Source organism: Populus nigra, chromosome 17, assembly GCF_951802175.1.
Source record: "Populus nigra chromosome 17, ddPopNigr1.1, whole genome shotgun sequence".
Classification (NCBI taxonomy): Eukaryota; Viridiplantae; Streptophyta; class Magnoliopsida; order Malpighiales; family Salicaceae; genus Populus; species Populus nigra.
In genome coordinates, this window is record NC_084868.1 from 12,639,791 (window position 1) to 12,663,395 (window position 23,605).

General features: G+C 34.7%; 3 protein-coding genes and 1 pseudogene across 3 annotated transcripts in view; 1 reads left to right on the forward strand and 3 right to left on the reverse strand.

Annotated features, from left to right (window-relative positions):
• Nucleotides 1–692: 692 nt before the first annotated feature.
• On the reverse strand, nucleotides 693–1,980 carry LOC133676749 (large ribosomal subunit protein cL37 alpha). Its single transcript, XM_062098482.1, has 2 exons — nucleotides 1,744–1,980; nucleotides 693–1,258 (listed from the first exon to the last, which is right to left on the reverse strand). The coding sequence occupies exons 1-2, from the start codon at nucleotides 1,829–1,831 to the stop codon at nucleotides 903–905; spliced, it is 444 nt and encodes a 147-aa protein (XP_061954466.1). The 5' UTR covers nucleotides 1,832–1,980; the 3' UTR covers nucleotides 693–902.
• Nucleotides 1,981–3,713: 1,733 nt separating this feature from the next.
• LOC133676991 (zinc finger BED domain-containing protein RICESLEEPER 1-like) overlaps nucleotides 3,714–23,605 on the reverse strand; it is a 32,898-nt gene continuing 13,006 nt past the window's right edge. The window contains exons 4-7 of the mRNA XM_062098815.1: nucleotides 6,596–7,169; nucleotides 6,456–6,505; nucleotides 3,892–5,783; nucleotides 3,714–3,799 (exon numbers count right to left, since the gene is read on the reverse strand). Of these exons, the coding sequence (XP_061954799.1) occupies nucleotides 3,793–3,799; nucleotides 3,892–5,783; nucleotides 6,456–6,505; nucleotides 6,596–7,169 (2,523 nt within the window). The 3' untranslated portion in view covers nucleotides 3,714–3,792. The remainder of the gene's footprint in view (nucleotides 3,800–3,891; nucleotides 5,784–6,455; nucleotides 6,506–6,595; nucleotides 7,170–23,605) is intronic.
• On the reverse strand, nucleotides 7,356–8,717 carry LOC133676599 (DELLA protein GAIP-like). Its single transcript, XM_062098294.1, has one exon. It carries the CDS (start codon nucleotides 8,715–8,717, stop codon nucleotides 7,626–7,628), a length of 1,092 nt encoding a protein of 363 aa, XP_061954278.1. The 3' UTR covers nucleotides 7,356–7,625.
• LOC133677487 (uncharacterized) lies at nucleotides 15,445–17,107 on the forward strand (annotated as a pseudogene).

Genomic DNA, 23,605 nt, shown 5'->3' on the forward strand with positions numbered 1-23,605 from the left:
TTGTCATGTATTATAAGAATCTTATTTCACAGTTTAAACTAATGAGCTGAATTGATTTTTTAATAATAATAACCTACACTCAGAAGGTTAAACCAGTGATTTCATCTTATTTTTCTTAATACAAATATTAAACATTAAAATCTGGAGAATCCACATTTCTAATTTCCCGTGTTGAGGTTCTGCTCCAGGTCATAGGACTTTAAAATTGCGTCTTTTAATATTCAAATCATCCCTGCAAACCCAAGTATCCCTTTCTCTATTTTGCTTAAACTCTTCAACGTTTCATACGTTCAGAAGGGTGGGTTATCATAACGAGATGGAAAGCAGCAGGTCTCTTTATTATAACCACAAGCATACATGTTCACTTGTTTACAGCTCCAAGGTCTTCATTACTAAACAGTGAGATGATGATGAATTTCATTTATTTAAATATTTGATGGAACAGTAAGAATTAAGTGCTTTGCTCAGCAAGAATCCAATTTTCCTCGGACCATTACTTTTGGAAACTTAGGCAGGGCCTCCCATGATACTTACAACACAGGAAACTAAATAAACTCCCAATCCCAAGCATCATTCACTGGTTGGCATTGACTACTCCTCCATCCAACTCTCTCACAGACTAAACTCTGTCTAATATGATAGTTATATGTTCACAAGAATGGATCGTCAATCGACCAATAAGTGCAAATGAATTGAACGAAGAAATGCAATTCTTACACCATCTAATATTGAACTTGTGAGAACTAACTGGAGATACATTGTATTCTTCAACATTCTCAACTTTTAAATCAACAAAACATAAGTGATCATAAAATAATATTGAAACTAGAAAAATCAAAACGAATTACATGAGAACCAAAAGGATCAGCACTAAACCTGCAAGCAGAACCTTGAGGTAACGCTCAGACATTCTTCAACTTCTTCATCTTAGAAGGCGGCCAACGACCCTTCTTTCTCATCCTCCTCTTCCTAACAAGCCTATTCCTTCGAAGCCTGATCTTTCTCGCCAATTTCATCTTCATCTTCTGTTCTTCTCTCTCCTGTAACTTTGACTCCAATGGCAACTTATCAACTGCCACAACCTCCTCTTTACTTTCTACAGGAGGCTCACTTGTCTCTGTAGGAGCTGTTCCATCAATATCCGAAGAAGCTCTCACAATAACTGCACCAATTCTGTTTCCACGAATTGGGTTTTGAAACCGGATTCCATTCCAAGTCTTAAACTTTAATTCAAAGGCTTTCACGTCTAGCCTGGAAACTAAAAAATAACACAAAATTCAGATATGGGTCTTGAAGACTAAATTAAAGTGAAAGATGAAATATTTCGTAATTTTAAGCACAACCCAGATTCAATTATGGGTTGCAGCAGCAAAATAAACAAACTTCTTAGTAACTAATATTCAAAGCACAAGCACAAAATTCAGATATGAGCCTTCAAGACTAAATCCAAGAGAAAGAACAAATATTTAGGAATTCTCAGCAAAACCCACATTAAATCGGTGGTTATAACAGAGAAAAGACCAGTCTTCCTAGAAATAATATAGAAAGCACGAGCATCCAAGAACTGGTTGAACTTGGGAAGCAGGTGATAAGTGTTTGATGAAACGGCCAAGCGAGCATGAAGTGAAACCAAATAAGCTTATACTAAAAAGTGCTGAAAAGCAGAAATCATAAAATTCACCGTCGATACAGCCCATATTAGCAAAAACTGCAAACACGAGACAAATCTAAAGAAGTGGGTACCTGGTGTTGCAATGAAGGCCATAGATGGAGATGAAAAGGGGGGAAGTGAAGAGAGCGAGGTGAGAGGATTGGAGAGAAGGAGGGGCATTTTCGTTTTGATTGAAAGGAAATCTGCAATCTTTTTGGTTTTGGGGGTTTCCTAGTTTACGTTGCCTGTGGCATTTCTGTGTGGTTCTTTTGGATAAGGAAAGTGAACTCTACCTCGGTTTGCTCTCACCCAGAGAAAAAGACTGAAAGGAAAACCTTCATCAAAGTTTCGAAACGTTTTCTAAGGGTCCTTTGTTTCTCTCTTTTCAAGTTGGCTAAATTGTTAAAAATTATTCGGGATTTTAGATCAAATTGTACTTTAATTATTATTATTTTAATTTCATTACCTAAACTGTTTTTGAAGAATTTTTTATTAATTTTAATCACAGGTAATAATTTAGAAACATAATAGGTATCCGGGAAACTATGTAATTTGAAAAATAAAAAATAACAGAGATAAAAACATAAATAAGAAAAAGTTTGATTTTTTACCAAAAAATAGTTTATGATATCTGAATAAAAAAATTAAAGTTTAGAGACAAGATTACTTTGACCAGGAATTTAAAATGATTTTGAATAATATAACCTTTTAATTTCTACATCTTTCTTCTTCTATTATTCAAATATAAATCTTATTTATGTTGTTAGTTTTGAATAATGTTATTTATATTCAAATATATGTTCTAATGAATCTTTAAAATAATATTTTATTTAGTAAGGGCTGAAAATTAATATACAATAATATAAATTGTTATTCATTTAATTCAAATGATCATTTAATATACAATAATATAGTGATTTGTTTCTTAAAAAAAGAGGAAATAGTTACAAATACAATTAAAAAGATTAAAGTAAATATGATTATCATAGGAGAAATAATGCAAACATAATTTTTCGGGGGTGAAATGAAGGGCTAAATTTGTTTCTCACATATTAATTATTTTGGTGAATGCAAATAAATATTTGCAATGAAGGAGAAATTCTCATAAACTTCTAAATGCTTTATCATAAAGTTTGATCTGGGCTTAAAAGCTTGTTTTAGCTGTTGGATATTTATTCTTAGTGACAGTTGGTCTGGGCCTGGTCATATATTAGTTGGGCTTTTCTCTGGGTCGAAAAAACATTAATTATCTTCCACAATATGCAGGCTACTGTACGAGTCATAATTATAAAACTTGATTATTTGAGGTTACTATGCAATCTGTGTTTTATAATTTTTTAAATTATTTTTGTTTAAAATTATTTTTTATATTTTTGGATTGTATTAATATATTAATATTGAAAATAATTTTTTTAAAATAAAAAATATTATTTTATTGTATTTCAAAACAAAAAAACACTTTAAAAAACAAGCATTATTATATTTTCAAATCCTCTTTTAATATATCATCTAGTCAAAATACATCACCTTGATCAATTAATTTTTTTTTTTTAAATTAAAATATTTTTTTTTAAAATAGTCAAACAAATTTCATTTGAAACTTGACTACACATAAAAATTGATCTAATAAGTTAATTGAGTTTTACTGAAATTGTTTTTAGTTTTTAATATAAAATATTAAAACCATCAAACAACATTAAAAAAAAATTATCAATTTTATGTCTTTTTAAGTCAAATACATTTTCAAAATGCACTGAATGAACTGGCACGAAGTTTCAAATCATTTTTTACATCAAGAATTTTTTTTTATTTCCAAATTCATGATAAAATTAAGCAAATAATAAGTGCTCGTCACTTCAGCTTCTTATGTCCAGTATTCTTCAACAGCATCCAAGTCAGATATGCACAGCCTGGTTGACCCTGCGGCATAGAAAAATAATGTACCTTGTTACTTGTTTTCATTTGAGAATTACTTTCCAGCCTAGTTTTAATGTTCATGCAGACTGCAGATTAAATGCGCATTTTGATTTTTCACTCTGCAGACAAATCTTGTTCTTGGAAATAAAAGAGAAGGCCAGTGTTTACCTGGGAAAAACTTATTTCACAGAACTAGCAACTACCAGTGAGAATCCAAACATGGATCAATTGCTGAAGAACAAAAGAAGAAGAAATAAATAAACAGATAGCAGAGATATAAAAGCATCACACTTAAATCGAGCAAAAAGAAAAGGAAAACTTACTTCCAGTTAGGGCTGTCCAACCAATCCTTTCCACAAATCAAAGCCTCAGCTATCTCAGGACGAACACAGTCATGGACTGATGCCATCTTCATAACCTCTGATGACTTGGAAATGACAGTTGATACTGGAATTGCTAAGAAATCACGAGCCATATTTCCCAGCACTGGAAATTTTTGAGCATTGTCTCGCCACCAAGCTAATACGTTACCATCCTTATCCAAGTTCTCCGGAGGCTGTTTTAGATACTGATCAATCTCATTCCATTGTGAGTGCACCATGTTGCGTTCATACTTACCCTTGCGCCACTCGTTGAAACTAATATCAGATGATGTACAACGACCCACGTCAGCCATGGCAGAAGAAGATGGTCCCTGATTGCTGATGTCCTTTGCATATTTATGGTATGCACATGTAAGATCGTAACGGAATCTGGATAAGTGCAAGTCAGCATCACTGCCGTATATCTGCCGGTAGCCATACTCAATAATGTCCAATTTATAGCTCGGGTCAAGAACTGCTGAGATTCCCAAAACCAAGCTAGCTTCTCCCCAATACTCGTCAAATTTTCCCTTCATTCTATTTGCCATAGCGCGAACATATACATAATCGCTCTGTTTCCAGCCATGCAAATTCTTATAAACATCACGAACACTGAGGAAATAATCATCTCTGCTTGTCGGAAAATTGCATGTTGACTTGTAGAACTCTTTCAAGCACTCACATACGGCTGTTGCTTTGTTCCATTCTTCCGCAGATGGATTCACTTTGAAATTATCATCAGATTGCTCTAGGTGATTAAAAGCTGTTCTAAATTCCAATGAACTCTCCAGCATAAGAAAGGTGGTGTCCCATCTCGCGGGAACATCTAGAGTAGGCATTTCCCTGTCCTGCAAACTCCCATTATTAATTGCCTCCTGGAACGTCTGCCTTATAAGTGAGCTTCCTTCGACGTACTCTATACATTCTCTTATCTTATAAAGCACACTCCTTATCTCATAAAATCCATCTTGAACAAGGAAACTGAGAATTTGGGCATAACTAGGAACACAGAAAAGATGTCCGTGGATACGTGGGGCTTGATCAGAAACCTTACTTCTTAATTCTCCAATCATGTAATCGTTTGGAGGAGTTACATCCAGGAATATGAAGCGAACGTTCTTGTTGATGCTCCACTCTGTAAGCACACTTTTAAAGACTTCATGTACAGTCCCCATGTCATAGTTGTACCGTAAGTTCCTGAAAGCAAGAATCTTCTTCTTCAGCTGCCATCCATCGTCAATGAAGTGCACGGTGAAGCAACAGTAGGTCATCATTTTGTCATTAGATGACCACAATTCAATTGATAAACTGAAGAGACAAGAGAGCTTATCAAAACCATTGATGAGTTTCTCCTTCTTTCGTCTGCAAATGGTAAGGACATCATCTGTAACCTCGTCTTTTGAATAAAGTTGAAACACTGGCTGCAAATTCTTCACAAAAATCTCAAAAAACTCATGTTGAACCATATCCAAGGGATATCCATGCTTAATCATCATTGTTGCAATGTCTACACGACTTCTTTCTTGATCTATGACAAAATTCCTTTGGATGACGCTAGTACTCAAGTCACCTGTCTCAACCAAGATTTGCTGCTCTGCTTCGTCCTGTCTGCTTCGCGAACATTTTTGTAAGTGCTTACGCAAATTTGAAGTTCCTCTTTTGCTTTCTGCTCTATACTTCCTCTTACAATATTTACATGTGGCCCATTCTTCCCCATTTTCTCCCCTATGCTTAACGAATCCGTCCCACACAGTTGATATCTTTCTTCGTTTATTAGTACTCTGGAGGCCACTAAGCGATGCATTCTCACCATTCAGAGCAGGTGCAGGTATAGCAGATTGTTCTTGGACGTCCTGTCAAGAGATAGGGAAGTAGGATATTGGCAACATGAAGGTCAATTCCAGTCAATAATAATGGCAGATTGTGTCTTCTTCAATAGTTGAACATACAAGCAAAACAGAGGCAGATGATTTAGAGTTTTTGGGTCTAAATAACCTTGAATCCAATTCATTCTGCTGGCTAGAATTTATTGTAGCGAATCACAAAGTAGATTTTTTTTTTTTGGGTTTAATTTTTAATTTTAAACTTATTAAAAGGTTTGTGTTTAATGTTTTTAGATAAAAACGAGTTAATTTGAAGGGTTTTTACATCTAAATAACCTAGAATTCAATTCTGGCTACCACAACTTGCTAGAAAAGTAATTTTTTTTTAAAAATTAAAATTTTGAAAAGTAATTTCTTTTAGTTTTTTATAATAAATTAAAAAATATTTCCTGATATTTAGTTATGTCATGAAAGAAAAAAAAACTGAAAAATAATTTATTAATATTTTATTTTATTTTAAGTTTATTAAAATAATAAACCATTAATCTTACAAATTAAAAAATTAAATAAAAATAAGAATCAAATATAATAAATAAAAAATTTCAATTAAAAAAATTATATAAAAAAAATTAATACAAAATATATACAATCAACTCATTCATCAGGGAAAAAACAAAAAAGAGAAACAGTATAGAAGAGCACCTGTTCAAGAGGCTCGTGTGTTTCTTCTGCTTGATTGCTGGTTGGGTTCAATGTCATGAATCCATTTCCTTCTAAAACACCATCGGACGATGGCAATTGAAAAACCCTAGAAACTGCTTCATGTGGGATGCTTGGCATTCTTTCATCATCCAATCTAACTTCAGAGCCACTCGCCTCATTTAGTTCTCTGACCCAAACTTCCCACAACTTTAAACATTTCCTCTGCAAGGTACGCAAGACCTTATTTATCAAAAGTTCTCGCTCTGAAGTCTCTTTCATGCTTCTAGGAAGAACAAATTCCAATACGTAATCATCCTTGCAAGTGTGGGTTCCTTTTAGCCTTATAGCAAAAGCAGCATGATAGGGTCTGATCCGCCACTCAATAATGTCAGGCGCATGAGGGAATTCAGCTGGATCAAGCACGGAAATGTCATGCTGGATATGAATATTAGATTGGAGTGCTTTTCCGGCGATACCTTGTCCTTCCTCGAGATGATGTTGTGCATATTCATACACAAATGCTAGCGCTGACCAATCATTTACATAGCAAGCACTATCATCAATACATAGAATACGTTTTCCCTCCGAATTTGTATTACCATTTTGGCCATAGGAAATCCATGTCACAGCCAGTGGTAACTTATGTAGATCACATATATATTCCAATATGTCAAATAACTTAGCTGAAGCAGCTATTCGATTCATTGAAGAGCCCTGTGAGATCAACGACACCAATAATGGCATAAAGATAAAAAATAGTGTATCAAAAATCCTGTGGATCAAACTCTTTTAGATTGTTTTTTTGCCATTTATCAGAGCAAGAATTATATTGTAAGTTTCTAATTCATGTGTAAAGAATATGAAGTTGTTGCTATCTCCCCATGCCATAAAGATAAAACTTGCAAATTTGTTAAATCTCGGAAACAAAGAACGATACCTGTGAGGACCATAAGTTTCTTTCTGCCATTATGGAAACTAGAGAATCATTTTCTTCATCATCCTCAGACTCAGAGGAGCTCGCCATCCCTTCTGAGTCATCAACTGTATCTTGCATTATGTAAGCACCTGTCAACATGTTTTTCCAGTAGCCTAAAGTGAAAATACACACAGCGAATTTATTGATGGATAATTAGTATAACAAGAGAAGAGAAAGGAAAGGATGGAATTGTATTATTCACCGCCACTGAATTGAGGTGGATCAGTGAACTTCCAAACTGAGGCTACAGCTACCGGAAAACTGTGCCAATGTAGCAGGAGATGCCCTTCCTCCTCTTCGATTCCATGTTCATGTAAAGACAATGGAAGATCTATCTTCAACTTGTGTTGAGGAACTGGACAAAACCCAGCCTGAGAGAGGCGATTTTGCCACTGAGCAAATGAGTCAATCCGCTCGACCCGGTCAACGCCCTCACATGCCACCACATTCCCAATCTGTCGCCTGAAATATATCTCCCATAACGCTTCGGTATGATACGTTTTCTCCAGTGACTCAAAAATAGTGGAGTAGTATTGGAATGATTGTTCGAGCCGCTTCAAAAGATCAGGACTGTTAAGATTGGCTTCTTGCTCAACAATTACCATGATGTCCGCTCCCAAATCCTTCACTTTTGAAAGCACTTGCTCCATTTCCCCATCCCGCGCAAGCAATTTGTGGAGTATAAAATCCCAATTCACAACCATCATCTCATCCTCCCTTTTCCTTCTGAGTTTGGAAATACAATTGACAATATCATCCGGACTATTCCATATCAATTGCCTCAATTCCATATTTTTGTTCCGAGCCCGTTCCCCGGTTTGACGGAGATAGTCATAGTGTTTTGACAGTTTCGGTGCGATACTGGTTATTAGGACTGATTGTAGGCTACCGTACTGAGTTTTGTGATAATCAATAAAGGACTCCCACCTCCCAAAATCGACCCGGATGGAGAAGTCAATAATGTGGAGTCGTTTATTTCCCGAATTCAAGGCATCATCAATGGCATGTATACTGGTGATTGTAGAAAACGTGTAGAGAGGATCGAATTTGTATTCGTCTGGTTCGTATAGAGAAGGTATAAAGGGTGAAGGACATGGAGGACGAATTCCATAGGTTCGCCGGACAAGAGCCTCAGCACAGTATTTGAAAACTTTCCACGTCGATGTGCTGGCTTCTTTAGAAGCTAGAGATTGAATTACTGCCAAAAGTGAATCAGCAGCATCCAACTTACCACCTTCAATCTTCTTAGCACACTCCACCAATCCTTGAGAAAAAAGAGAGGCCATCGAACGCAACAGATTTTGATGAAGGGAATCGAAGCAAATGACTCTTTCACTCTTCGTTTCTTATAGTCAACCCCGTTTGCTTCCAGCATACGGTTCCTTCGTGCAATCCGTAAGAACTAAAAGAGGTCCCTATTTTTTTTCTGACAAGTTCTTTCAAGTCCTGAAAGTTGAAGCACATCATCAATAGATAACCAAACAATTTGACGATCAAAGACAATGGTTACTTGAACTTTAGAGAGTACCTCCATTCCATTTTGATGATCTGTTCGATCACTTTTTTCCTTTTAAGTTTTGAGTTGAAGTAGCTATGGTGTAAAGAGGAAGACAAAAGTTTTGAATTTTGCTTAATTCATTCAAACTGCAAAACGTAATAAATATACAAGATACAGAGTGCTAAGTATGGAAGGCTTATAAAGGAAAGAATAGAAATGGAATCCCTGATTCTAGCTGATCCCTGATTCTAGCTATAGTAATAGTAAGAATATAAGAAACCGATCCTAGCTTTACATCAACTAATCCTTGATTGTAGCTTGCAGTGATTATTGATTTATACTGTCATGAATCCTGCCGTTGCATGAGTTGATCATGCAATAAAGTTGCTGAATTCTGCCGTTGCATGAGTTGATCATGCAATAATAATTCACGTGAGTTGGCAGTGTAATCTTCCTTAATGCTGTCATGAATCCTGCAATAATAGCTTACATGAGGTGGTAGTGTGATTTTCCTTGATACGCCCCCGCAAGAACGGGCTCCCATCGGTGAGACCGATCTTGTGCTTGAGAAAATCTGTGCGCTGCTTGGAGAGTGGTTTGGTAAGCAAGTCTGCAAGTTGATCATTCGTGTGAACATGGCGAACAGTAAGGAAGTTTTTCTGAACAAGGTCCCGAACAAAGTGTAAGTCAATTTGGATGTGCTTCATGCGTGAGTGCTGAACAGGATTGAAGCTGAGATTGGTTGCACCAAGATTGTCGCATAAGAGCAGTGGAGACTGAGGAAGAGAAAACTTGATTTCAATAAAGAGTGACAGAATCCACATAGACTCAGAAGCAGCGGTGGCAAGCGCCCGATATTCAGCCTCTGTAGAGGATCGTGCAATTTCACGCTGTTTTCTGGAACTCCAAGAGAGGAGATTTGAACCGAGCATAATGAGATAAGCTGAAGTAGAGCTGCGATTATCCAAATTGCCAGCCCAATCCGTGTTTGAGTAACATGTAAGCAGAGGATTAACATTTTTCTGAATTGAGATGCCATGGAAAATTGTATTCTTCAGATAACGCAACAACCGCTTGGTGGCAGTCCAGTGAATTGTAGAAGGGCAGTGCATGAACTGTGACAATTTGTTTACTGCAAAGCTGATGTCGGGTCGAGTGAGTGAAAGATATTGCAATGCTCCAATTACCTTGCGATATTCAGTAGGATTGACAGCAGCTAAGCCATCATTTAATTTCAGAGAGACTGAAGTTGACAGTGGAGTGGTGACATCTTTTGCTCCATCCATGCAGGTTCTGGCAAGAAGATCCCTGATGTATTTATGTTGAGTGAGGAACAACCCATTCTGTGTTGGAATAACTTCAATACCAAGGAAGAAATGCAAGGGTCCTAAGTCTTTAAGAGAGAACTTCCTGCCGAGCTGTTGTATAACACTTGCAGCAAAATGAGAGTTGTTGCTGGTGATAATTAAATCGTCAACATATACCAGAAAGTAAGCAGTAGTGGACGCAACATTATAGACAAACAATGAAGAGTCAGACTTGGTATTGACAAAACCAAATTCCATAATAGCTTGTTTAAGAGCAGTATACCAAGCACGTGGTGCTTGTTTAAGGCCATAGATTGCCTTCTTAAGACAACAAACAAAATCTGGTGAAGATTGATCCCGAAATCCAGGAGGCTGCGACATGTATACTTCTTCTGTGAGATGGCCATGGAGAAATGCATTGTTTACGTCTAACTGATGGAGAGGCCATCCATGCATCACAACAACTGATAAAATAGTGCGAATAGTCACTGGTTTCACTACAGGACTGAAAGTCTGAGTATAATCCAAACCGGGTCTTTGATTGAAACCTTTGGCCACTAGTCTGGCTTTAAATCTGTCAATTGAGCCGTCAGCAAGCCTTTTAACCCGAAACACCCACTTGCATCCAATAATGTTGTAGCCCTTGGGAGGTGATACCAGATGCCATGTATCATGGCGCATAAGAGCTGTAAGCTCTGAGGACATTGCAGCACGCCACTGCGGATCAGTTAAGGCTTGAGTCACCGATGTAGGTTCCATAGATGAAGGTAATGGGTGTTTAGTAACCATGAACAAGCTTTTAGGCTTATAGATGTTGTTCATAGATCGAGTAACCATACGATGGGGACGAGGTTCATCAGTAGGAAGCACCACAGGAGCATGACTAACAATTAAATTTTCAGAGGAAGGTGCAGTTTGAGCAGGAGGACATACCTGTGAGGGAACTGACATCGGAGGTGAAGCTACCAAAGGTGATGAAGGAGCAGCGGTACCCAGTGCAGAAGCAATTGATTTTGGTGGTCGTGCAGGATATAACAATGACAGACTTATGGCAACCGGGTGAGAAGATCCGAGAGCACTGGTTGCAGGTTGGGATTTTGCAGAAGAACAAGTATCAGTTTGAGCCATGGGAAAGACAGTCTCATCAAAGAGGACATGTCTGGAGTGATATACTTTTTTGTTGAGAAGATCTAGACATAAATAAGCATTTTGGGTTAAAGAGTAACCCACGAAAACACATGACACGGCTTTGGTTTGAAGTTTATGTGTAATGTAGGGTCTGGTGAGGGGATAACAGAGACACCTAAATTGCTTTAGTTTCATGTAGTTGGGATTTTGATGGAAAAGCAATTCGAAGGGTGTTTTGTTATTCAGAGTGGAGATTGGCATACGATTGATCAAGTATGTTGCAGCTTGAAATGCATAAGGCCAGTAGGAAGGAGGCATTTGGGTATCGGTGAGAAGAGTGAGACCTGTTTCAACAAGGTGGCGATGTCGTCTTTCAGATATTCCATTTTGTTGTGGAGTGTGGGGAGCAGTGGTATAATGACCAATGCCATGAACAGATAAATAATTTTTAAGAGCAATGTATTCACCTCCATTGTCAGAATATAGACTTTTGATTTTGGTGTTGAACCTGTTTTCCACAAGATTTCGAAATTGAGGAAAGATACTGTGAACACATGATTTATGGGACATATGATAAAGCCATATATATTTAGTATAGTGGTCAACAAAAATAATGTAGTATTTTAAACCATCAATACCAGTGTCATGAGCCGGACCCCAAACATCAGTATAAATGTATTCGAGGGGTGCTGTACTAACAAAACCATGAGATTGAAATGTTTGTCGGTGGGCTTTATTGTGAGAACATAAGACACAAAGAGATGAATTTTCTTTTGTTTTTCTGACAGGTAAGGAAAAAGTGCGGATAAGATGTTGAGCAATTTTGGAAGATGGATGACCAAGTTGTTTGTGCCATCCATCTGTTGTTGTGCATTCATGAACATAAGCAATAGCAGGTTTGGAAGCCATAGTCATTGTTTCCGACAAAGGGTACACACCATCCTCACATGCACCTTTTAGTAGTGTCGCCCCCGTGATCCGATCCTTCACAAGAAAGTAAGAGGGATGAAACTCAAGATAGATATTATTTTGTTTAGTAAAGTGATGAACAGAAATTAAATTTTTTTTAATTTCAGAAACACATAGAGTGTCTTTCAAATGAAAAATACGGGTGGGGGAGATGAACGATAATGACCCAGTATGAGATACTTGCAAACCTGATCCATCACCAAGCACTACTTCATCTGTACCATTATATTCAGAATGAATAGATAGATTTGAAAGATTGGTCGTCATATTATGAGAGGCTGCCAAATCCACTAGCCATTTCGAATCCTTGCTTTTAGAAGATGCAGCATAATTTGCAGAAAAATCAGATGAATTGCTTTTGGAACATGTTTTAGCTGTGTGGCCCAACTGATCACATAGCTGACACTTAGGTTTATATTTGCGAAAACCTGAATTGTATGTGCTTCGTTTGGTGCTGTCACGGCTTTTGGAGTAAAAGCGTTGTCCATTATTTCCAGCAGGGAAATGCCTTCGTTGGGTAAAATTTGCTGTTGAAACTAGCGGCTGCATGGTTTGTTGTTCCAACTGACGAAGATAACTTTCATGGCCAATTAACAAGTCATGAAGCTCCTCAAACCGAATGGGATGTTCTTTGGCTCGTATTGGTGCAGCAATTTCCCTAAAATCTGGACCCAGTCCATTTAAAACATAAAGAGTCAGATCATCATCAGTAACAGGATGATCAATCCTGGCAAGTTCATCAGCTATAAGTTTAATTGCCTGGAGAAATTCAGTGACAGTCCTACTGCCCCGATGATTGAGGTTGAGATCCTCCTTCAACTGCATCGCACGGGTGCGTGATTTTCCTGCATACAAACATGTTAGTTTGTTCCAAGCTTCATAGGAGCTTTTGCATGAAGCAAGCAGAGGTGTGATGGTGGTGGATGTTGAGGCTAGCAGTGCATGAAGAATCAATTTATCTTGCCGAATCCAGTGAGAGTTTGCAGCTTTGGAGACAGCAGAGTTTTCAGTATCAATTGCAGGACACTGGAGATCACCAGTAACAAAATCCATGAGATCATAGCCAATGAGTAAGGCTTCAAACTGTGCTCTCCATTGTGGAAAGGTGGAGGCTGTAAGTTTTTCATTGATGGCAGTAGTAGAATTGATAGTGATTATTTGGTTAGGGGCAGAATTGATGGATGCAGAAAAGACATGGTGAAGGTTTAGGAACGATACTCGTTAGAGATTGAAACGCTCTGATACCATAAAGAGGAAGACAAAAGTTTTGAATTTTGCTTAATTCATTTAAACTACAAAACATAATATATATACAAGATACAAAGTGCTAAGTATGGAAGGCTTATAAAGGAAAGAATAGAAACTGAATCCCTGATTCTAGCTGATCCCTGATTCTAGCTATAGTAATAGTAAGAATATAAGAAACCGATCCTAGCTTTACATCAACTAATCCTTGATTGTAGCTTGCAGTGATTATTGATTTATACTGTCATGAATCCTGCAGTTGCATGAGTTGATCATGCAATAAAGTTGCTGAATTCTGCCGTTGCATGAGTTGATCATGCAATAATAATTCACGTGAGTTGGCAGTGTAATCTTCCTTAATGTTGTCATGAATCCTGCAATAATAGCTTACATGAGGTGGCAGTGTGATTTTCCTTGATATGGTGGACATGTGTTGCAATCTTGGAAGGGCAAGGGTGAAGATGTGGATGTGTGCTGAGATGGCCTGTCTGGTTCTCAGAAAGCAATGGAAAAATTTACAGAATCATGAAGGAGGGGCCTAATTAAAAATAATTGAATGAATATATATATATATATATATATATATATATATATATATATATAATTCTGCTTTTTTTTTCAAATCTACTAGTTTTACTATTTTTTTATTTCTTGTTATAGTGAATGTTGTTTTTTCTAATTAATTGGATATATTTTATGGGTTTATTTGTTTCGATTATGCTTGGATTTTTTTATGTTTTGTTTTTAGCAGAACCACCAAAATTATCAATTTTTTCTCACGTGTACTTTACTATCACCAGGTCCAATATACAATTAGACACAGTCTTTCTAGCCAAATTGAGTTCTTTGAAGAGCGTATACTCAACTTTGATTTAGTGTAAGTTTTCTTTTTTAGGAACCAGTAATCCCATTTTTTATGTTAGATATGCTTTTATATATCAATTTCTTTTTTTAATATGTTAATTTTGCTTTCATATGTTAGTGTGATTTACATGTAAAAATTTATTTTTGGTTCTGATTATTGCTTCAACACATCGTTATTTGTATTTATTTTTTAAATAGAAAACAATAAAAATTTATGATATTTTGATTTTAGGTTGAACCATGAACAAAATAAGAAGAATTGATTTCTTTTTTGAGAAAAAAAGGACAAATATTGATAACTCACAGCCTAGTGAATCAACTCCAATGTGTAATGTTGAAGTTATGGTTGAACAACCCCAATGTGCTTCAGTTTATGAAGAACCTGCATTGATTAATGAGCAGCCTCCTACTAGAATCGACACTGCTCATCTGATTAGAGATCCAAGCAATCGTCCTCAAATTTAGGAATACTCGGTTAATCAACAAGATGAAATTAGAAGGACATACATTAATTTGGGGCCATATCAACCTTTGATGTCTGAATATCCGCTGACTGGTAAAAAACATCCTCGTCGATTTCAGTCTCATTGGTTCAAAAGTTATTCATGGCTTGAATATTCAGAGAAAAATACTGCATTTTGTTTCCCTTGCTATCTATTTTCAAGTAAGTCATCTGGAAAGTCAGGATCAGACACATTTACTGTTATAGGATTCAATTATTGGAACAAAGTTAATGATGGGGAACGATGTGCTTTTTTAACTCATATGGGAAAAGGTCCAAATTCAGCTCATAGATTTGCTACCAGGTGTTTGGAAAATTTGAAAAATCAGTCATGTCATATTGAGAAGGTAGTTAAGAGGCAAACTACTCAAGAAATTCTAAATAATCGATTGCGTATTAAAGCTTCAATAGATATTGTTCGTTGGCTCACATTTCAAGCATGTGCTTTTAGAGGACATGATGAATGTCCAGAATAAAAAAATCAAGGTAATTTTCTTGAAATGTTGGAACTTTTAGCATCATATAATGAGCAAGTAGGTGCTCTTGTTTTGGATAATGCTCCACAAAATTCTAAATATGCCTCGCATCAAATTCAAAAGGAAATTTTGCATGTCTTTGCTAGAACTGTTCAGTCTTCAATTCGTCATGAGATTGGTGATGCAAGATTTTGCTTAATTGTTGATGAAGCTCGAGATGAATCCAGAAGAGAGCAAATGGCCCTTATTATTAGGTTTGTTGATAGAAGTGGATTTATACGAGAATGATTTTTGGATATAGTTCATGTCAAAGACACAACTGCTTCAACTCTTAAGAAAGAGATTTCCTTTGTTTTATCTTATCACAATCTTGATGTTCAAAATATTAGGGGCCAAGGGTATGATGGTGCTAGTAATATGCATGGAGAGTGGAATGGATTGCAAGCTTTATTCATTAATGATTGCTCTTATGCATATTATGTACATTGCTTAGCTCATTAATTACAATTGGCTCTTATTGCTGCAGCTAGAGAAATATTTGATGTTCACACTTTTTTTTAGAACTTGATTTTTATTATTAACATTGTTAGTGCTTCTTGCAAGCGTAATGATAAATTACGGGCTTTTCAAGCAGCTACAATTGAACATTTAGTTGATATTGATGAGATTAAAACAAGTAAAGGAGTTAATCAAGTAGGTGGTTTGCAACGACCTGGAGATAACAGATGGAGTTCGCACTTCAAATCCATTTGCAGTTTGATAAAAATGTATGGGGCAACTTGCTTGGTTCTTGAAAACATCGCTTTAGATGGATCTACTTATTCTCAACGTGGTGATGCGGCTTTTTCATTTAAGTTGCTAATGTCATTTGATTTTGCATTCATCTTGCATATAATGAAGAATGTTATGGGAATTACTGATGTGCTTTGCCAAGCTTTGTAACAGAAATCTCAAGACATTTTAAATGTTATGCATTTGGTGACTACCATAAAGACTTTAATTCAGAAGTTAAGAGATGATGGCTGGGAAACTCTTTTAGAAGAAGTGACATCATTTTGTAAGCATCAAGACATTGAAGTTCCTGATATGGATGCTTGTTTTTCTAGTGTGGGACGATCTCGCCGTAAAACAAAATCAATAACAGTTGAGCATCACTATCGAGTTGATATATTTACAGCTATCATTGATCAACAGTTGCAAGAGCTAAATAATAGATTCAATGAGTAGACGATTGAGCTTCTTAAGTTGAGCGCAACTTTAGATCCTAAAAATAACTATAAATTATTCAGTGTTGAAGATATACGCTTACTTGTTGACAAGTTCTATCCTGAAGACTTTTCTTACCAAGAAAAAACTCATTTGAGATTTTAGTTGCAGCATTATGAGCTTGATGTGCCCAATCATCCAAAGTTAAAGAATATGTCATCGATTGCTGATTTATGTCAAGGATTGGTTGAAACAGAAAAATCAACAATTTATCCACTCATTGACAGGTTGATTCGGCTTATTTTGACTCTTCCTGTTTCGACAGCAATAACTGAACGAGCTTTTTCAGCGATGAAAATTGTTAAAACAAGACTTCGCAATTATTTGATTGTCTATATAGAAAAAGAAATTGCTGAAAGATTCACAATTGATATGATAATCGATGATTTTTACTCCATGAAAGAACGACGAGCATAATTAAATTAAATATGTAAGAATTATTCTTTATTATTTTTTACTTTATTTCAAAGTTTTATCAAACATAAATAATGCATCGTTTTAACTAATGTTTCTTATATATTTTGTATATTTATATTTGATAGGTACAAAAACCAACAAAATTAAAGTGATGAATACATTATGAAGATGACATTAACTTCATAGCTTTGACTCAATTTGGTATTCCTTTAAACTTTTTATCTTATACAAAGATCGTCATATGTTTATAGTTATTTTTTTGAATAAAACTAAATCATGCAGTTTTTTTTTAAAAAAATTTATGTATAGTAAATAAAAAAAACTTTTTATATTATTTTAGCCCTCCTATTAAATAATCCTATCTCCGCCCCTGCCCATGACAATGAACAGTTGCCTCTTTTTTTTTTAATCTGCGGAGTCGTCTAAAATATTAAAACTCTAAATTGCAGTAGTAAACTCTTGCTGATTGGATACATGTTTCTGTATGTTTTTTTACGAAGAAGTTGCTTGAGGCGATAAAGACACCAACATTTTAATAATATAAACTTGAGGTCTATACATTTTAATGTTTTTAATTTAACCCATCGACTAAACTAGCAAACCAAATCTCGTGCTGCAACTTTTTTTTTATAATTTTTTGGAGTTTCTTCTAATTAATAGAATTTCAATTTATAAAAAAACGAAACATTTAGTTTCATTTGACAAATAAGTTGATTCAAAATACTCGGTCTCGAAAAACATTTTAGTATTTCATCTTATTCTTATTCTGATTTATTTATATAGTATTTAAAAAATTTCCTGAAAAATAAATAAAAAATTTACTAAAAAAACTGAAGAAATTGATTTAAGAATCAAGAAAATCTCTTGGTCTGTTTTGGTTTTAAAAGGTTAAAACTGATTAAGAGATCATTTGGGAATGCGATCCAACTCGTGTTCCTATAAATTTTAATTTTTTTATTTAAAATTAATATTTTTTTAATGTTTTTAGATCGTTTTGATGCGTTGATATCAAAAAATTAGTTTAGTTAGTAGCTTACTTTTACCAAGAATTTAAAATGATTTTGAATAATTTAACCCTTTAATTTCTACATCTTTCTTCTTCTATTATTCAAAATATAAATCTTATTTACCTTGTTAGTTTTGAATAATGTTATTTACATTAAAATATATGTTCCAATGAATCTTTAAAATAAATTATTGGCTATTATAAGAAATTTAACAAATAATTAATTGCCAGCATTACCTCAATTATCTTAGTTATAATTACAAGAGCAGACTATTTAGATTGTTTTAATGTGTTGATATTAAAAATATAATTTTTTAATATAAAAAGTATTATTTTTTTGTATTTTTTAGTAAAAAATATTTTAAAAAATAACCACTACTACACTTCCAAATATCTTATTAATTTATAATTTAGTCAAAATAGATCAACCTAGGTCAATTAAAAACAACGTTATTTTAATTTTTTTAAAAAAAGTTAAAGCAATATTTTAAAAAAAATTCAAACAAATCTCACTTGGATCAACTGAAACATAGATTAATCTAATAAGTTAAGAGAGTTTTAAATGTATTAATTCCTGATCTAATTTGATATGAACCCGACTTGTATCAGGGCTCAGGTTTATCCACCAGGAATTGGATTATTCACCGCCACTGAATTGAGGTGGACCAGTGAACTTCCAAACTGAGGCTACAGCTACCGGAAAACTGTGCCAACGTAGCAGGATATGCCCTTCCTTCTCTTCGGTTCCAAATTCTTTTAATAAGAATGGAAGATATCCCTTAAACAAGTCTACCTGTTGGGGAACTGGACAAAACCCAGCCTGAGATAGGCGATTCTGCCAGTGAGCAAATGACTCCATCCGCTCGACCCGGTCAACGCCCTCACATGCCACCACATTCCCAATCTGTCGCCTGAAATGCATCTCCCATAACACACCGGTATCATAATCTTCCTCCAGTGACTCAAAGATAGTAGAGTAGTATAGGAATGATTGTTGGAGCCGCTCCGAAAGATCAGGACTGTTAAGATTGGCTTCTTGCTCAACAATTACCATGATGTCTTTCGTGAGTCTTTCACTCTTCGTTTCTTATAGTCAACGCCGTTTGCTTCCAGCATACGTTCCTTCGTGAAACCTGCAGTTCACTTTAAAGATAGTGTCATTCAATTGGACCTCCATTCCATTCAGATCTTTTGCAATCTTGGAAGGGCATGAGTGAAGATGTGGACGACGTGTGTTGAGATGGCTTGTTTGGTTCTTAGAAATCAAAGGAAAAATCTTACAGAATCACGAAGGAGGGACCTAAGCAATGGACCCATTGATTGAGAATTGGTATTCTTGCCTTTTCCTCCATGGTAGGGGCTGAATAATAAGGACCTGAGCTCATCATTCTTGTTGACTGGTTCCTAGCCCGAAGAAGAAGGATAACTCAGGCAGGGAGAGAATACAAGTCCCGAACCGCTGGTCTGGGCCAAATGCCGTGCACCATCATCCTTTGTAAATTCCATTTTCTAAGCCCATCTGTCATGACTGGATAGGATTGTGTTCCAAAATGATGCTGTCATTTACTTATAGGTCGGGGGTTACATGTCAAAATTGTCTGCGGAAGAATATAATTTTAGAGCTGTTTATGCTGTTGGTTAGAGTTGTTTTCAGCTTGAAATCGAATTTAATGATAGGAGATTGTTTAAATATAAACTAGGTTACTTCTCTCACTATACGACACCAAAAAAATTTGAAATAAAAAAATTATAAAATGTTTTTTTTCTTAGAGATAGATTGAATTAATATCGATCAATCCATTACATTTATAATTCAAATTGTATATTTCATTGAATTTAATAATATTTAAAATTGATAAAATTTGAAAAATAAATTGATAAAAAAATCAATATTCAAGAACTTTGCAAGGAGAAAATCGATTTGATGAAAAGCTAGAGAGCATAAAGAAAATGTGATAATTGAAATAATGCAAACATAATTTTGCCGGTCTGAAATGAAGATAATTGATGTATAATGCTATCTAAATTTGTTTCTCGCATATTAATTATTGTGGTGAATGCCAATAAATATTTGCAATGAAGGAGAAATTATAATAAACACCTTAAAATAAGAAATGCTTTATTATAAAGTTTGATTTGAAAGCTTGTTTTAGCTACTGGATATCTGCTTTCAGTGATAGTTGATCTAGGCCTAATGATTTTTAACCCTAGTCGTATAAAATTTTTAAAAAATAATAATTATTATACTTTCAAATATTCTCTTAATTTATGATGTAGTTCAAGTAAGTCAATTTAGATTAATTGAAAACAACATTATGTTAATTTTTTTTTAAAAAAATCAAACAAATTTCACTTAGATGTTGACTGGATAAACTGAAACATAAATTGATCTAATAAGTTAATAAAATTAGAAGTGCATAAATTCCCAATCTAATTTAATATGAAACTTAGGGTTTAGATTGATCCGCCAGATTTTATAATAATGGTTTCAGTAGTTAGGCATAGAATTTTTACATGGAGTACTTAAAAATTTATTTACCTTTCTGCACCATCAACTTATTTCTATCGCGAGTAAGAAGCTTTATTTATGGTAAGAGTTGTTTTTTAAAAAAAACAATTATTTAAAATATATTAAAATATATATTTTTTAAAATTCATTTTTTACATCAAAATATCAATAATTTGAAAAAAATTAATTTGAAGCAAATTAAAAAAAATAATAAAATTTCAATTCTTCTCAAAAAAGATTTTAAAATATATATAAATATATTTTTAGTATTATCATACATGATGCTTTTTTAAAATATATTTTACTTAAAAATTTATGAAAAAAAATTTCAGATTTTTTTTATTTTTAAATTGAAATATTAAAATCATTAAATAATAATAAAAAAAACATTAATTTTATGTTTTTTCAACGCAGATACAGATACCTTTTTAAAACGCATTCAAAAAGTAGGTTCAAATCATTTTTTACATCAAGATTTTTTTTTATTTTCAAATTCATGATAAAATTAAGCGAAAAATAAGTCTTCGTCACTTCAGGTTCTTATGTCCAGTACTATTCTTCAACAGCATCCAAATCAGAAAAATAATGTACCTTGTTACTTGCTATTTGTTTTCATTTCAGAATTACTTTCCAGCCTAGTTTTAATGTTCATGCAGACTGCAGATTATATGCGCATATTGATTTTTCACTCTGCAGACAAATATTGTTCTTGGAAATAAATGAGAAGGCCAGTGTTTACCTGGGAAAAACTTGTTTCACAGTACTAGCAACTACCAGTGAGGATCCAAACATGGATCAATTGCTGAAGAAAAAAAGAAGAAGAAGAAATAAATAAACAGATAGCAGAGATATAAAAGCATCACACTTAAAACGAGCAAAAAGAAAAAAGCAAAACTTACTTTCAGTTAGGGCTGTCCAACCAATCCTTTCCGCATATCAAAGCCTCAGCTATCTCAGGACGAACACCGTCATGGATTGATGCCATCTTCATAACCTCTGATGACTTGGAAATGACAGTTGATACTGGAATTGCTAAGAAATCACGAGCCATTTTTCCCAGTGTTGGAAATATTTGAGCATTGTCTTGCCACCAAGCTAATACGTTACCATCCTTATCCAAGTTCTCCGGAGGCAGTTGTAGATACTGATCAAGCTCATTCCATTGTGAGTGCACCATGTTGCGTCCCCTTGCGCCACTCTGTGAAACTAATATCAGATGATGTACAACGACTCACGTCAGCCATGGCAGAAGAAGATGGTCCCTGATTGCTGATGTCCTCTGCATATTTATGGTATGCACATGTAAGATCGTAACGGAATCTGGATAACTGCAAGTCAGCATCACTGCCGTATATCTTCCGGTAGCCATACTCAATAATGTCCAATTTAAAGTACGGGTTAAGCACTACTGAGATTCCCAAAGCCAAGCTAGCTTCTCCCCAATACTCGTCAATTTCCCCCCTCATTCTATTTGCCATAGCACGAACATATACATAATCAATCTGTTATAAACATCACAAACATTAAGGAAATAATCCTCTCTGCTTGTTGGAAAATTGCATGTTGACTTGCAGAACTCCTTGACGCACTCACATACTGCTGTTGCCTTGTTCCATTCTTCCGCAGATGGATTCACTTTGAAATCAGAATCTAATTGCTCTAGGTGATTAAAAGCTGTTCTAAATTCTAATGAACTCTCCAGCAGAAGAAAGGTGGTGTCCCATCTCGCAGGAACATCTAGAATAGGCATTTCCTTGTCCTGCAAACTCCCATTATTAATTGCCTCCTGGAACCTCTGCCTTCCAAGTGAGCTAATCTTAGTCTTGTGTAAAATTAAGTTTATAATTTTATCCAAAACTCCACCTTAGTTTCTTTATGCATTTGAAACCATTCTCAGCGTACTCTTTAAGTTGCTAGTCTTTTGTTTTTTATTTTAAAAGAAAATGATAACTTTGAAAAAAAAAATCTGAAAATTAGGTTATGACACCTAAAATTATAATAACCTATGTCAAGAAGTTCAATATTACTCGATGATTTAAATTAAGGTGAAATACCCCCTATAATGGTTAAAGTACTCAATGCAAAAGCTCTTAAGATTCTTCAACTTAGACAAGCTTAAAGGTACTTTACTTGAAAGCCTATTACCTTTCACAAGAATTTTCCACGTGAGATTCTCACTTTTCAAATCAAAGAATTAGTGTTGCTTTTGGAAAATTAAAGAAGCAACGCACAAGTAAGACATGGTGGCTTAGAAACTTAGGTTTTAAGGATTTAAGGTCAATTAAGTTAGGGTTTTTTTTTTAGTTTTTGTTTGATTTATGGTTGCTTGTTGTTTTTGGTGGTAGAACTATTGTTTGATAAAGATTTTTAGGTTTCCAAGTTAATGTAGATTTGATTTTTGAGTTTGATTAAGGTTTCATAATGTTTGGTCAATTTGTCATATTTAAAATAGGATGTAAATGATAATTTTTCAAACTATAACGAGCAATTGCAATATGGATCAAACTACAATATGCTAAATGTAATTTTTTTTATAATAAAATGGATAGCTGGAGTCAAACATTTGTGTTTGCATCAATCTTTTGCTTTTGTTTTTTTTTTATTATTAATATAGGTGTTCAGGTCAGCTTGCGCACATCTTAACTAATTCTACGGGCCCTAAAGTTAACGATCATGTAAGTCTCCAGTGGCCTTGAGCGGACTCAAACTCGTGACCATTAAGGAGCAAACCCAAAACCTGACCAGTTGAGCAAACCCAAGAAACCTTTTGTTTTTGTTAGGAAAGGTAGCTTCCCATCTTATTATTTAATTACTTTTATTTTTTATTTTATTTATTTTATTAAATGTAATTGTACTAGGATTAAAATTGAAGTATCCAATAGAATTATCCTTAGGATTTTATCTCTGTAACATTATAAATAGGTTATCCAGTAGTTGAAAATGATGGTCAGACCCATATACATAATTTATTCGTAACTTTTTGCTAT